Below are 16049 nucleotides of genomic sequence, written 5' to 3' on the forward strand. Positions count from 1 at the left end.
GTTTATGAAAAATTAAAATTTTTTATTATTTTATTTTAGTTTTTAATATTTATAAAAAAAAATTATTAATATAATGATATAAGCATATTGTTTAATAACTACAATACGAAGATTACATTTTTACCAAATGTCGCATCCTAGCTTTTTAAGACATAAAAACACTTTTTATGTAACGTACCAAACGAGTCATACAGATTTTCAAAAAGCGCTATTATTTATGGAATTATAGAAAATTTCATAATATAAGCTATTTGTGTACCCAAATGAAGCTATTGCAATAAGATAGAAATCCTACAAACATGAGATTAGGTATAAATCAAGATTTACTAGTTTGTTTGGCTAGCAAAAATTCTACGACTCTTGATAAAGATTCTTAAGTCCAAAATTTGTATTGGACTAAGATCTATTATGTCCTGTAAGATCTATTAAGATTCAAGAATACTTTTTTTTCTGGAACCTTTTTTTTCTGCAAACTCTTTCTTTATTTTGAAAGCTATTTTCTTGAACATCATTTTTCTTAGAAATTATTTTTCATCTAGAGCTGTCTTTTCCAGAAAATATTTATTTTCTATAAATTATTCTGGTAAAAAGATATATTTTTTGTGAGAAATAACTTACGGGAAAAGAATTTTTCAAAAACAATTTTTCTTTTTCAAAAACAATTTTTCAGTTTTTTCGTAAACAATTTTTTTTTCAAAAACAATTTTTCTCCGAAAGCCACTTTTTCTTCAAAAAACCTTTTTTTTTTTAAAAGCAAAAATTCTAGAAATTATTGTTTTCCCAAAACAATTTTTTCAGTAACACTGATTTCATAAAATCTTTTCCAAAGTGTTTTTATTTTTCCGAAAATTCCTGAAATAAAACAAATTCGGGAAATACAGCCTTTATGAAGCAAAAAATTTTCGTGAAACTTCAGCAAACGAAAAAACGCTTTTCGAGAAAGAGAAAATGTTTTTCGAGTAGGTAAAGAATGGAAATCCCGCTTAAGAATCCTGCAACCAAACATAAGGCTATAGACTAGCTTTCTTTCCAGATGCAAATATAGGAAACCAGTTCGCCTTCAACACTCAGAAAACACTAAAACTCCATAAAGGAAAGATGTTAGTTTATCAATTCAGACTTCTGACAAAGAGAAACGAGATGCAAAACAAAGCTTCATCTCAAAATAAAACCAAACTTCCATAGGAGTTATTTGTGTACAATAAGAACCAAGTTCATTTTGGTTACATAAATCAATCTAAAAGAAGCACTTCCAACTGTACTGTCTGTTCTCAACAAGACCTCTCACCTGATTTGTCATTTCTCTCTTAAAACGGAAAAATATACCTCTAGGATTTGACAAAGAAATGACTAACTATTTTCTTTCTCTACATCAGCATTGTATGTAACCTACAAAGACAAAAAATCAAACCAAGAGCTATCACTTCAACCAACACTACTGTCCTGCCCATGTATCACCAGGCAGTAAGTACAAAGATATCTTCGAATAACAGCGTCCATTTCACACGACCTCGCCGTCTATCTAAACTTAAATCAGGGGTGAAGGAAAAAATCGCAGAGTATAAAATGGAAATAATAATGAGCACCGATCAGGTCACCTCGACGGAAGAGATGGTTTGACCCAAGTAACCCTTGACATTTTTTAAAACTAAGTATAGAAGGTGATATTCGAAACCAATAATCAGATCAGAGCTATGAGTCAACCATCTCATCTTGTATCTCATTTGGGGCAATAAGCCCTGGAATACTAAGCATCCTTTGTCGCTCCCTTTCTCTCTGAGCCGCTGCCTCCTCTGCATAAAGGTCTTTGTTGTCCTGAATACAAGTTGAACACATTAGACGCTTCTGCTATTTTGGGACCATGACAGATCCAGTATAAGTTGGATGTTTACAAAAATAATACCTGAGCTGAGAACTCTTTTGACTGCACCAGAAAATCACGGATGTGATTTTTAAAGCTGGCAAGGTCATTCCTCGACTCAAATAGCCCATTTACAAACTGAGAGACCTGGAAAAATGTCCTCTTCTCAGAAATTGGTCCCTAAAAGAATGAGAAGAAAGAAAGCAGCATAATGCATCTGAGCTCCCTACCTCCGGAGTAGTCATGTTGGGGAATGATGTACCCAAAAGTTTAATGGTGTACTCACGAACAAATACAACGTTGTTAGGATAAGGCACTGAAGATGCATCCCATAAAGGCTCAGTTAGTGAACCTGAATCGACCTGAAAGAATTATACAAATTGTTGTTTGAGATGATGTTCTCACATTAAGTTTGATCAAAAAGGGAAAAGAACAGACTTTATTACCAGGCAAAACAAGTGCTGCAAGACTAGTACATGCAGCTTGAAGCCAGGTTTATGAAATGTGTCAGTTAACACAGCAAAAATTTCTTGCACGATTGTTAGGAAGTATGTTCGATGGAATTGATTGCAGAACTCTGATGCCTGAAAATTCTTTAACATTTCCAATAAAAGGTTGAGCCCAGTTTCTGCTATGTTTCTCTCAGTATGTCGGAAAGCCCATATTATAGAATCCATGACAAGCTTCAGTTGCTGATTTGTACCAAAAGCAACCATCAAAAACAAAAAGATATTATCAATAAGTAACGAAGAAAATCCAGTAAGCGATTGTTTAAAGGTAAAATAGGCAAATAGATGAATGTATATGGGTGTACAGGAAGGTGTGCATCCAATTAATTTGGCAACACAAAGTTCGAATCAGATGCCGATTCATATATACCTGACTTGACAAGCAAATTAAAGCAGGGAAACAGTGTGAAGCTATGGAACGTAATAAAGAAAAGAATTTAAGCCGATGCTCAGGATAATCTTCAAAGTTCTTCGTAATCATCTGCAATCAAATTTACTTAACATATTAGCTAGACATTAATAGGGACTAAAAAACGAATAGCTCAGTTAAAACAGCTTTCTTACCCCAAGAGTGCACTCAAAAATAGCTTCAAAAATACGAGGCACATCCTCTATCATCACACCTCTATACCTGCATAACAGATTCAGGAATATGAGAATAGAAATTACTTAGCAAAAAGAACTTATCGCGAACACGCCAAACTTTCAGATGAAATGGGAGTGGAACTTTGTACATTAATTTTATATCAATGATTTCACCAGAACAGTTTCCTGTAATATTTAAGGTAGTAAGATACATGAATCAAAAAGAATCAAGTACACTCACTTATTTATAATAGTAGCAAAAAGTGAAAGAACTTCCGACTCTCTGGCATCGGGCAAATTCCTTGCATAATCACCAAGAACAGGATCCATCATCGGCGGGACAAACTGCTTCCCAATTTGAGGTTGATCTTCAGCCTTGTCCAAAAATGTCTCAATAAGCTTTAATGTCTCCCTTTTCACTGATCTGTTTCCAGAGAATGATCAATATTATATAAAGTAGTGATGAGGATATCAAAGAGCGCATATGTAAAGCTGGGTTGAATTGCGTGATCTGACCGTAGAAGTTTCACATAAGAAGTTTTAGAAGCAAAGGGACCCCCTTCTGCAATACTGCTTGAGATGAGCTCACTATACATTCTGGAATAATCACATATACCATGAGATATAACAAGTTACGATTAGTGAACACGACATTGAAGTATGTGACACAGGTCAAAAATTCAAAATACTAAAACCAGCTATTTGATAATTTTCAAAATAAGTATGTCAAATTACATTTGCTGTTGATAAAATATACCTGTACACATTAAGCATGTCCAAAAATATGAGCGATATTTGGGACAAGAAAAATGTTCCGAGTGCAGTGGCAACACTTGTATTTGTCTGCCAAGGAGTAATTACCATCAGTATCAAGCTTAACGTGATCTTATTTATTGTTGGCAACTAAAAGTAAAGGGTAGCTTTGTAAATATCTATCACACTAGTATTAATGAATGTTATATAAAGTAAATGAACAAATCTTTTGGGACATACATAAAAGGGAAACCACACAGTACAACATACAGCCAATTTATCTTTCCCTAGAAACGAATAGGGTATATGAAAAAGACAGACCCTAAGCAACAGGATTTCTTATGCTAGAAACAGAAGTTCTAGACTTCTAGCAGATGCTTGCTTCCTAACTAGGTTCGCTAACCGGATAGAGAACAACATCATTACTAATTCTATCTAGCCTCCTGATAAAAGTTTTCATTTTCTTAATAAAAATTGTACTACTCTCCTAAATCTAACGGAATTTAGTCGTATTAGTGTAAAACTTTTTTTTGGAGTAGAATGTAGAACTTTTAAATTGTCACTTTCGCAGTAATTGCTACAGAAAAGTCATCACGAGAAGCCAATAAAACGAATAGCACATGGATCAATCAGAAACGTGCAAAAAACCTATAGATAGTTTATAGTTATATTTCTTTGGATCAGTATTCCTCGGAGAAAATACCTGCAATATGTTCAATACAACCCTGATGACATCTTGATCCTTCAAAAAATCCACGCTTTGACGTGCCTGCCCTATAATTTCTGCCCATTTCTGCAGAACAGAAAGTACACGTAAAAATTAGCACACAACTATCAGAAAAGCAATTTTCAGACAATAAATTCTGTCATGACAATTAATCCTAACTTGAACTTACCTTATTCGGCAATTCCATCAATCTTTGCAGATACTCGTCCCTTTTTTGAGGATCAGACTCTGCTTGAACCATAGTACCAACCTTAAACAATAGAGTTAAACGTTAATAAACATCAATAGTAAAGATGGGCATAAAAAAATAACCCATTCTAACTAGTTCAGCATACTGATAACTACAAAACTTTTATCACAATGTATACGACGTACAGATTCATAAAATAGATGAATTTGGTGAGGCTCCAGATCTACAATAGTAGTAGGAAGGCCAGTAAGAAGCTCAGATACAAAAGGTTCGTTCTCGCCAACCTGTAAACCAGACTAGTTAACCAGGGTTTTTACCCAACAAAGTGAAATTCATCACATGTCCCAGTAGAAAAACTATAACAGCATCACCACATTAATATTTCAAATGTTACAGAAACAAATAGGATAAACATGAAATTAGAAAAATAAAAGATAACCTGTACGATGACAAATTTCCGCTTGCACTTCTGAACAATTTTTAAGAATGTATCGCATGCCATATCCTGAAAGGATAACAAAGTAAGTTTTATACAAAGTTAAATACAAAACTCCGCAATGCGGAGGTCCCAGGTTCGATCCCATGGAAGTGCAAATCCAGGAAAATTGAACTTGGGCATAAACAAAGTAGTTTTTGTAGGCTTTAGGTCATTTCATTCGTCAGCTATAAGCCATTTAGTTTCGTTAGGCTTTAGGCCAGTAGTAATTCTGCAGTTATCGTGCTCATCACATCGTATCGAAGTATCAATGGCTTTGTAATGACCATGTTGTCAATATTTAAAAAAAACACATTAAGTACAACTCCCTAAAATGCTCAAACATGAAACTGCATTTGGCGCCTGAGAGCAACATTCAAATCATCAATGGAGACACACACACATACTCAAAAGCGCTTCCATATTCATATGAAAAGGTAAGTGGCTAAGTGCCAAAGAAAACGTTTTTAAGAAGACGTACTTTCATAGATCATCTATGATGTATGAAATTACGCTTCAATTTAGCTAGATACGAAGAAAAAAAAATATAAATCATGGAAGAAGACAAACATTTAATCATCAGGTACATAACCTATAACCTATAAGGAGTCGTATTGTTCTTTAGTGGACCTTGAACAAGTTGTGCAAATAGTTAAACACAAAGCTCTAATCATCTGAAGCTATATCAAACAAGGTCAGAAAGCCAAGAACGAACCTGGACACCTGGATGAGTTTCATGCATGAATTCAAACAACTTATTCACAACTGTTTTCAGGAATTTCCAGTGGGCTCTTAAGAACTTGGGGTACTGTCCGACAACATACCTACGAAAACAACCAAAAGTCATGAAATTAAAGTGAAACTTTATCTCAGAAAAAATATAGTTTGGTCATAACTCTTACATGATATTACTGGCAATCACAGCCTTGTTGTCTTTTCCCTTTGTGATTTCACATAAGTTGAGTAAATCACGAATTACCATCACCAAAAACCTGTTTTCCTGCCAAAGTGCACACCAGCGAACGCAAAATCTGTTATTCCATTATAAGTTACAACAATTGACTTAAGTGATGTTTTCTCTCTCCCAAGTAAAGGGTGAATCCAATGCTCTTGTCTGTGGTTCATGGTCTTACCCACTAACCCTTCCAGTGCCAGTAGTACGCTGGCCACCCTAATTAAACCAATTATCATATCACTACCAAAGCCCTATTGCTGGCTGGAAAGACCGAAAAACTGCTTCAAAACCGGAGACCAGTATCTACCAGACTCCAACACCGGTACAGGGTAATGTTAGTGAATGGAGAATACCACTAACGCTATATGTAAATGCATATATTTCTCGACATAGTTATTAGATCCTTTTTTAATTTTTCTTATTTTGAGATGAGTCATTAATACATTGAACAAGAAAAGTCAACCTAGACTGGTACATTATGGTCCTAACACATTCTCTAGTTCAAACAAGAGGTGAAGTGGTGAACAAATTTTCACATTATACACACCCATACGCAAGTGTGACCAGTGTATCGGACGAGAGCATCCCAGTGTCGAATAAGAGTACCCGATACAGCAAAACATAAAGAGTATACACGTTACTTAGCAATTAAAAATGAATGGAGAAATGATATAAGCGAAAGGCACTCCGTGAAAAGACCGAGACGCAAAAGCTTATCAGACATTGTGGGATAAAACATCTATGTTGTAGAGCAGCTAGACGAATATTTGATTCTTAATCCAGTAGAAAACGATTATGTGTAGTATGAGGAAGTCAAGGGAGATTTACTTTTGGTGTAGTGGGATCGAGTCTCGGTGGAAGCAGTTTGCCATCAAGATTTATCCCATGTAATTTAGGCAATAAATATAATAAATAATGTAATAATTTGTCGGGCTTTAGGCCTCTCTTCATGTTGTTGGGCTTTAGGCCTCTTTCATTAATGGTTTAAATTAGTTATCGTGCTTATTACATCTTCATGATGTATCAATGCCTTGTAACAATTAACGTAGATCGTAGTCGATTTTAAAAAAAAAAAAAAGGGGGGGGGGGGGGGGCTACTTAGTAGTCACAGAATACACGTACTTGTTTCCTATAGACATGTACTGAAGCTAGAGAAAGCATACCTGTTCCTCCATCATTGACCCAGATATTGATCCTATTGCCCAGCATAATGTGTTTAGGTTGTTCCACGACCAATCCTCACCATTCAGTTGTTTACTGAGCTTTTTTAACATCTAAGAATACCACAAATTGAGGAAGTAAATGGAACATACTTTTTTTTGAAAAGCTATAATTTATCACAGTATTTTATAGAGAAAACAAGATCGGCAGCTATCGCATTCCATATTTGAATAGGGAATAAGTGGCATCAGGCAGCTTCATCATAAAGCTTTGGCTACCACTAAAATTGAAACATACATATAAACAAGATACAAAAAAACATTTACTGAAATTGAAAAGAAGAAATGATTTTGTTTCATATATACCTGGTGTTCCGTATCCTCGTGATCAAGGTGCGCCAAGTATATTAGGGTCTCCCTCATGATCTGAAATTATTGAGCATGGGCCAAAAGTAAGCAACTACTATGACGAAAATGTGATTGCATCTGGAACACAGAAGAAAGAGGTAGAACTAGTAGAATTTACACATTTAACTTCATAAGTTGAAAAGCCAGATCATATTAAACCATTTTTCAGAAACGAATGAACTACTAACCTTATACTGCACCAAGACATCATTGTCTTTCAGAGTTTCACGAACAATGTTACCATTTTCGTCTTCAACAATCAAAACCTCTTCAGGCTTTGCCATTCGACATATCATGAGCATTCTTAACTTCGACATAGGACCTGCATAAAGCTGACGTCGCTGCAAGATATGTGATGCATGACCGTCAACCATACCTGAGAGCAACGGCATCTGCAAAACGAGTTAAAAGAAGGTTAGCAAAAACCAGTACACGACAAAGCAACCAGATACTGGCATTACAGCAGCACACGAGTTGCCTTATATGAACATAAAGCAAAGTAAACATTCACAAATATTTATAAGGTTAGAATTAATGTGGACTTGTTTTATAAACAAATTTGCTCCTATTATCCCAAGATACAGCAAGTAGATAGAACAGGTATTATGTTTCTACTTTCCACAGCCTAAATATAAGAAACCTCTAACAACGCTTAGATCTCTTTCAGGTGCCATTCTTTTTTTTTTCCTTTTCCATTTCAACCTCTATACCTTGTGATTACTAGTTCAATCGCTGTCCGAAATGAAAATATGAAGTAAATATTGAACCCCTTAATTGTTCTCCATTTAAGCATAAATTCAGAATAACAAAAGATACCTATTGTAACCAATGAAACAATATAGCTGTCTAAACAATATATAGAAACGATATAGCTTCAACATAAGCCTATAGAGGTAAAGGACTAGTACACAATTAGTTTCAAAAAACGACGAATACAAAACAGACAGGATGCATGTTCTACACAATTTTAGCTTTCGGACTGCTAAACTTCCTTCTGGTAAGTCCAAAGTTTAGGAGGAATTGAAAAGGTCAAACCTGAAGACCCATTGCACTCACAGTTGCTGCTGGGTTGTCCAAGGTGTTATGTGCCTCAAACAGCTCCGATACTAAGGAGTTCCAGTAGTCCAAGCAAACCTGTTCAATAAACCACTTGTTAGAACATGACTACCAGAACCACTAAATTAGGATAACCTATTCGCGAGAAAGCAAACCTTGAAAACCTCAGTGTCATCAACATATGAGATGCTAATCAGATATTCAAGCCCGATCAGAAGTGCAGAATTATTATCTGGTGCGGCTTCAAGTACTCGAATATGAGACTACATTTAAAAAAAAAAAAAAGGTAACTCTTCAGCATGCATCTTTAGCTTATTATACTGCAGACAAAGGACCAATGAAACAGCAACAAGTACGATTGCTTCATCCAGAGCAAGATGTAACCCAGCATGCATTTTCGATAAATTATAGTTAACTAAGAAACTTGCCTTGTAAAATGCAGTGAAGAACAATGCGAGATTTTGAATAAACGTCTGCAAGAAAAGAGAAAAATCAGAAACATATCAGATAGAAAAAAAAATTAACCCTTGAGTCTGACAATGGAAGCTCACCTGGTCATCAGTGGAACCATTCGCATATGCATCAGGGATGTTCGTTCCAGGTGGAAGAATAGACTACACCCCACAAGTCCACAGCAACATAATTATAACAATTAAGAAGTCCCACTTATAGAAATTAGAATGACGTTTCAACTAAACTGTAAAGCACTTGGCTAAATTACCTGTAATTGCACCATGAAAATTGTATACATCTTAACATATTGCACGTCATAGAAATCTCCAAACTGAAGGGCAGCAACCTGCAAGTTCCAAAAGTAGTATGAAAAAGCATTCAATGCAAAAAAAAACAAAAGCAACACAAAACAAGACAGGAGTAGTCACCTCTGTCAAACACTGGAGAGTAAGATTCCTATATGCTGTCACTGGAAAGAATTTTAAGAGCGTTTCCAGCTATAAAGAAAACAAGAAGAGATGTCTGAGACCAGAGTAAATTTGCGGAATGGCATAATAAAAATGACCAGATCGGGACAATGTGACTAGATTAGATATAAATAACAATAAGTTATATTTGCGACTTTTAAAAGACAAGAATTTATTATTGACAAGGAACAAAAGATATAAGCTCATGATAAATGTACAAACCAGTGGAGATTCAAAGATATAGCCCAAAGGAATCCAGGAAAGGAAAGCATGCAATGTTGCCAATGTAGCTCTTATAAGCTCAGTTCTTTGCGAGGCAGATAGTACATATAAGCATAACTCGTGAATGAGCTGAAACTCACTGTATAAGAAGCCAAAATCACTTTATAAGGCAGAGCAGAGTAAGAAAAATGAAGGGCTAAAGTAACCGTAGAGTTTAATAATGATGAGTTATATACAAAGAACTGAACATGATGGAAAGTAGCCACTGACTGAAGTCAATGAACATATAAAATATGCCAAAGCAAAGAAATTTTTCTCGCTAAAATTCAAGGGACCAGCTATATCAAACTCAAAACTACATCTAAGTCACAGCAGGACAAAAAGAACTAATAATAAAATAAGGAAAAAAAAAGTGTCACATTGTTTTGGAAGTTATTACCTAACCGCAACATACTACTTCACCAATCCAAGGCATTTACTACCAAGCGGTCAAGGATTACTTTCCGATGTATGCTATTCTTATGTAGCAACTCGGAATTTTCTAGGAGACAAGGTGTGCTTTGTTCTAGAAACAACACATCCATGATGTAGACATCTAATACTAAATGGCAAGATGAAACACCTCTGCATATTCTTTGCAGAATCTGCACGTCTAATACTTTTATCTGCTAAAGTACAACCTGATATTGATGTGTGTGTTGCGAAACAAATACATATGCCTATCCTAACTAAACACAATTCCAGGAAGTTACGGAAAGTTCTGCTTCTAGAGTCATAAGGATAACCATGTTTTTCCCATTTATCGATTAAAGGGAAGGAATTTCCACTTTAAGGTTACACCCATAACAGAAAATGAGACAAGTTCCGTTCCAGAAAAGCTGACCAGCAAAGCCGTCATGGGTCAAATACTTGCACATGCACCACATCTGCACATGTACTTAAAGCTACTATTATACTAAAGGAGGTAAGTAACCAGAATCCTGCCATGACAAAAAAAAATGAGGCTTCCTAAGGTCCTCGTTTCCTTATGTAACTAATAATTCTCACCATGGTAAGTACGTCTACAGAATGCATTCAATCATAAGCAGAAATATTTTCTAAATCTAATAATTTCTATAACAAGATCTAATTAATTTCTGTAGTGTGAAAACTTCTTTAAGATACGCACAAGTAACTGAGCTAGTCTTCGGTAAGAAACATAATTAAGCTTCCTAAATTGATGAACCTTCTTTAGTCCTAACTTCTTTTATATCTATTGGTGAACGCTTCTAAATATAAATGGTAAAATCATAAGACTCTTACGACGTACAACTAAATGCCTGAACTTGCTAATCTTTTAGATCTTACAAGTTGTTCACTTTCATCGCTCCTCTATCTTTTTCTTACTCCCATGGATCACGAGTTCTTTCAAGCGTTCGCCTATTCAGTAATCTTCCTCGCTAGCTTACTGTATTACTGATCTTGCATTGTAATTCTAGCTCTAGGTACTTCAAGTGGTAAAAAACTCTTGGAAGTTAAAATTCAAATAGCTTTTGCTCTAGTATTTTCAAACGTTTTAATAATGTCAAAAACAAATTTGCATAATTAAACACACACACACACACACACACACACACATATATATATATATACACACTCATATATGTATATGAGTGTGTGTGTGTGTGGTGTATTTACATGCACATATATATTTATATTTGCCCATCTATCACAAAAATGAACAGTGAATTTCACTTGCTCCGTAATGACAGTACTTCAGTGCCTTGGTTCACTCATGCTCATCATTTTTTTTTTTTGAAAGAGCTCATGCTCATCATATGAGATAAGCCTTGTTTCATTGTTTGTATTAACTTGGTATGGTGCCATCAATTTTTAAGAATGAATTGATTAAAGTAATTTATTAGAATTTTATCCAAGATAAATATAAGCTGAAATCTTCAAACTGGTCGGCCAACATTAAAAAAATAGTTTACCCACTATTTTCTAGCACAACAATCGTACCAAAATATTTCTTAATCCAGACTTCCAGAGAGTACTTCAAAAGTTCGAGTCTTTTTTAATATTTTCAATCAATATATGACAAGTTCAACAGATTATCCTTTCTATTTTTTTATCAGCAATAGTAAATCTCATGTTAATTTAACGTTTACTAAAGACTACGATGTAACTAAAGAAAAACTACTCCTTAGTACGAGTTTATCAGATAGTGACAAATGTAGACTCTTGAAAAAGAAAACCTGCATTACAACTGAATATGCATAAGCATATACAAATTTCAAATTTCTTATGGCAATATTTCTTCATAACTTGGTCGTGGAATGCCACCATGGCAGGTTACAAATGACCTGCAACCTAAATACAGTATCAGGAAAAAAAGCCCGCAGGCTTTCTTTCGAACTTTTTCTAACTTCACGGTGATCAGATTCAGATATGAACAACTGACAAACAAAGTAACATAAAACAAAGCAACTAATTACTTAATTAGCATAAGTAGTAACTATTCCATGGTAAGAAAGTAACATAAACCAAAGCAACTATTACTTATTTAGCATAAGTACTAGTAGTAAGTATTCCATGATAAGCTCTTACAATAATATCAACACCACCATTACAGTTACCGACTTACCTATTTAATGACTGTTTTAGCTCTTTTATCTTCTGCTGTGTCATTTCGCCTCTTGAAAAATCGAACACCTCTTCACTGAGAAGCTGAGAAAAAGTATACCATGTTTAAGTTTGTAAAACACCCTTCAAAAAAAAATATGCATTTACTCCTATAGGAGTTACCTTCAATATCGCCATGCAGTTTTCACATATTGTTTCACTTGTCTTGGCTGCCGAAACAAGATCTGGAATGAAGCTTCTCCATCTGGCTGGCCACTCATGTTTCAAAATCTGCATTTCCAATATATGTATGACTAACACCGATCTAACAGAACAATAAATGACGTGAGCAAGCTAAGCAGCCTAAGCTACCATCTGCCTTAAAATCTATTGAGTACAGAGACGAAATTTAGGCAAGAAAACAAACATTGAAACAAAAGCAAGGGAGCTGCAGGAAGTCGTGGAACATATGTTAAATGTATACATTAAAATAGAGCAGTACCCATTTCTGCACCATATAGGCCTCTACTTACATGACATCTTTAAAATTCTGAATTTCACAATACAAGCAATACGAGGAGTTATTACCTGAACCAATATAATATTGAGTTTGTTGACATAAAGCCTTTCCCGACGAAAAGTAGCATCATTACTTGAAAGCTACTCGAAACAGAGGATCACAATTAGACGAGTAGTAGATGGTGTAATACAGAAGAAGTTCTATAAGAACATCAAATAACAGCATCCTAATGGAAGAGCTTTTTACCTGAACTATAACCTCTGAAATGTAATTTTTCATGCCATCTCTCTGTTCAACAGGCAAAGCATTCCACCTATATTTAATCACACCTTCTAGGACCTGCAAATGAATACTCACATCCACCACATGAGTTGTTACGAAAAAGTCGGACTATTCAAAGAAAACATTTTCGAGAAATCTTTTATAACTCCAACCAAATAGTATCTTTTCCCTGGACACCAATTTATAATTGCTAGTTGAAATTGGTAGAATTCGGAGGGCAGAAAAATATTCAGAGAAGCCATTCAATACAAAGTCTGCTTCATTTAACTTCTGACTTATGGGTTTTATTTCCTTCCATTAACCAAGACCTAAAACCATACTGTAAGACCTTTTTTCCCACTTTAGCTGTTTACTTAAATTGTAGAGTTCCTAATTGAAGGGGCAGAGTTACCTGTAAGGCAAAGAACTTGGTATTGAGGTTCTGTGAGTTCTGTAGAATGTGAACCACCTGCAGCCAAGTATCTGGATTGTTCTGTAGCTCCCGCAAAATCTGGTCTGCAGCTGTCCTCTGGCACCAAAAACAACCAGAAAAATACAATAGTTAGCAAAGTCGGGTCAAACAAGTTTGACCAAAGTGGTATGCATGAACAAGAACACTGGAGAGGGGTCTATAGGATGAGTCCATTCTAAGTCAAACTATGAGACTAGTGGTATACACTTCAAAACAAATTATTCAAATACCCAACAAATTTAAATAAGTAAATCACAATTCAAACTCCCTAAATAGAATTTTTAGCACTCGTCTGGTCACATTTTCTGCTACACTGCGAAAAGACTAGAGGGTAAACGCTTCAACACTGATTATTCAAATACCCATCAAATTTAATTCAGTAACTCACAATTCGAAGTTTCGAACTCCCTAAATTGAATTTTGGGCACTCTTCTGGTCACATTTTCAGCTGAGAAGGGGAACTTCATGGCTGCTGCAGTTGGAAAGATGTCATCCTACCCGGCTACCCCTATCTTTGTAAGTCTGTACACCCTTGAAAACTAACGAGAGTCCTAAATGTGGGAAGTAGACCAGTTGAAAATCAACCATGTATCATATCACATTCTTACGGTTGATTATTTTGAAGAAATAGAAGGGCTAGGAATCTCATCCTGGAAAGGGGATCCAGATGCGCAATACTACGTATTTTATAGACACTGTTATCCTATATGATTTTCCTCTTTTCCTCAAAATCATAGTGTCAGGTTGCTGACTTTATCGGTTCAAATTATGAATGTAAGAATCATGAAATTATTTCAAACAAAACTAGCCCGTTTTGATGATTTGAGTTGTAAAGTGCAAAACTGACGGTTTAAAATATGTTCACTTTATATCAAATATAATGAAGTTTTTGTATTCAATTAAACTTCGTCAAGTAGAGCCCTAAAATTATGATGCCACAAGTTTAGGGGATCCCCATGAAGGTAAATCAGCATCAGTTGAAAACTATTTCATACAATGCAAGGAACCAGAAACCACAGTAGTTGACATCCACAAGCATTCATTTGTTTATAAACAATAAAATGATCATTTTTTTCCATCAATCGAATCAAAAAAATAAAATAACACTATCTAACTCCTCCAATTAAAAATGTTTCATTATACAGAGAGAGGAAAAGAAAAACCCTAACCTCGTCTTTAGATCCCGTGCCATAAAAAGCAGAAACAGTAGCATCAAGAACAGCAACATCAATCGGCTGACTTAAATCCTTAAGTTTCTCTGCCGCCATTTAAGAAGAACAAAATCTTCTCTAACCCCCTTCCAAATAAAAACCCTAAAACTCGTGAGATTAAAAAAAAACAAAAACACTGATAAACCCTAGCAGTTATTATTACAGTGTTTAAAATCAAGTTCAAAAGTGTAAAAAAAAAAACGTAAAATTGAGTTTAGGGTTTAATCTTACCAATCTTTGTAAACCTATATAGAACTTGAACAGGTAATTTCTTTTGTTAAAGAGTGAGATTTCGAAAAAAAAAATCGGGGGGAAGGAGAAGAAAAAAGGGGACAGTTTGGGTTGGGAAGTGGTGGGTGTCGGAGTGAGGGGTTTAGGTTTCTTCGAGTATTTTTGTCTTTCTTGTTTAAACTGATGAGAGAAGAAAAACTAGAGAGAGAAAGAAACAATAGAGAGAGAGAGATGTGTGAAATGTACGCAATCCTTTTTAAACTTGTTGATTTTTAGAGTCAATATAGTCAATGACTCTATTTGACAGCTTTTTTCACCATGTCTGATGTGCATTTACGGATACACCCTCCTACTGGATCTACATCTACTCCATTTTTAGTTATTCGGGTCGGGTACAACTGTTAAAGAGAAAATTCATTAGATTTATTTCTCAAGTTATCATTTTTGTTCTCACATGTCTTGGTTGATCTCTTTCTATATGTATGTATATATAATCTATAGAGGATATGGTTGTGTTTAGACGAAAAATTGTTACTGGCTCAAGTTTTGGAGCCAACCGTCGACCCGTGATATGGTTGGCTACAATTGGTCAGCCTATGTCGAGAGAAATGGGCTGACTAATTGGACAAGCGACACAAGACTAAATCACCATTCGCCCCGTGGTCGGCTCCGAAATTCGGTTAACAAGTTTTGCTTATAGGTGACGCCTAGAGAGGCGCCTATAGAGCTTGATGATAATGAAGGCCCAGAGTTCGAAATGCCCACAGCAATGACAAATATCTAAACACTATTGTGAGGATTCAATAGGCCCCCATAGATTGGCTATATGCACTCCCATTTCAAATGCACCCCTGTAGAGAGCTTATAGGGTTTTCCAAGTTATATGAAAACTTTTTGTTTTTACGGAACCCAACCTCCGGTAAAGGACA

At 35.3% G+C, this 16049-nt stretch overlaps 1 protein-coding gene across 4 annotated transcripts; it reads right to left on the bottom strand.

Annotated features, from left to right (window-relative positions):
* Positions 1-1139: 1139 nt before the first annotated feature.
* On the bottom strand, positions 1140-15581 carry LOC147569915 (protein EXPORTIN 1A). 4 transcript variants are annotated; one of them, XM_086656484.1, is made up of 32 exons: positions 15121-15581; positions 14848-14975; positions 13619-13735; positions 13192-13284; positions 13014-13085; positions 12609-12716; positions 12448-12530; positions 9822-9960; positions 9561-9629; positions 9401-9478; positions 9231-9293; positions 9108-9152; positions 8835-8942; positions 8680-8757; positions 7812-8015; positions 7582-7641; positions 7219-7329; positions 6003-6100; positions 5816-5924; positions 5065-5130; positions 4811-4909; positions 4605-4685; positions 4412-4501; positions 3713-3798; positions 3472-3552; positions 3197-3379; positions 2935-3001; positions 2741-2851; positions 2308-2553; positions 2092-2223; positions 1904-2008; positions 1140-1815 (listed from the first exon to the last, which is right to left on the bottom strand). In XM_086656484.1, exons 2-32 carry the CDS (start codon positions 14944-14946, stop codon positions 1693-1695), a joined length of 3204 nt encoding a protein of 1067 aa, XP_086512610.1. In that variant the 5' UTR covers positions 14947-14975; positions 15121-15581; the 3' UTR covers positions 1140-1692. The 4 variants fall into 4 exon arrangements, with proteins under 4 accessions (XP_086512610.1, XP_086512608.1, XP_086512611.1 ...); XM_086656482.1 differs by having other exon boundaries at positions 8659-8757; positions 15121-15405; XM_086656485.1 differs by having other exon boundaries at positions 14848-14991; positions 15121-15394.
* Between the last annotated feature and the right edge of the window lie 468 nt (positions 15582-16049).

This window comes from Eschscholzia californica, unplaced genomic scaffold, assembly GCF_041429995.1.
Source record: "Eschscholzia californica isolate CP2 unplaced genomic scaffold, dmEscCali1.0.p SCAF_1, whole genome shotgun sequence".
Taxonomy (NCBI): Eukaryota; Viridiplantae; Streptophyta; class Magnoliopsida; order Ranunculales; family Papaveraceae; genus Eschscholzia; species Eschscholzia californica.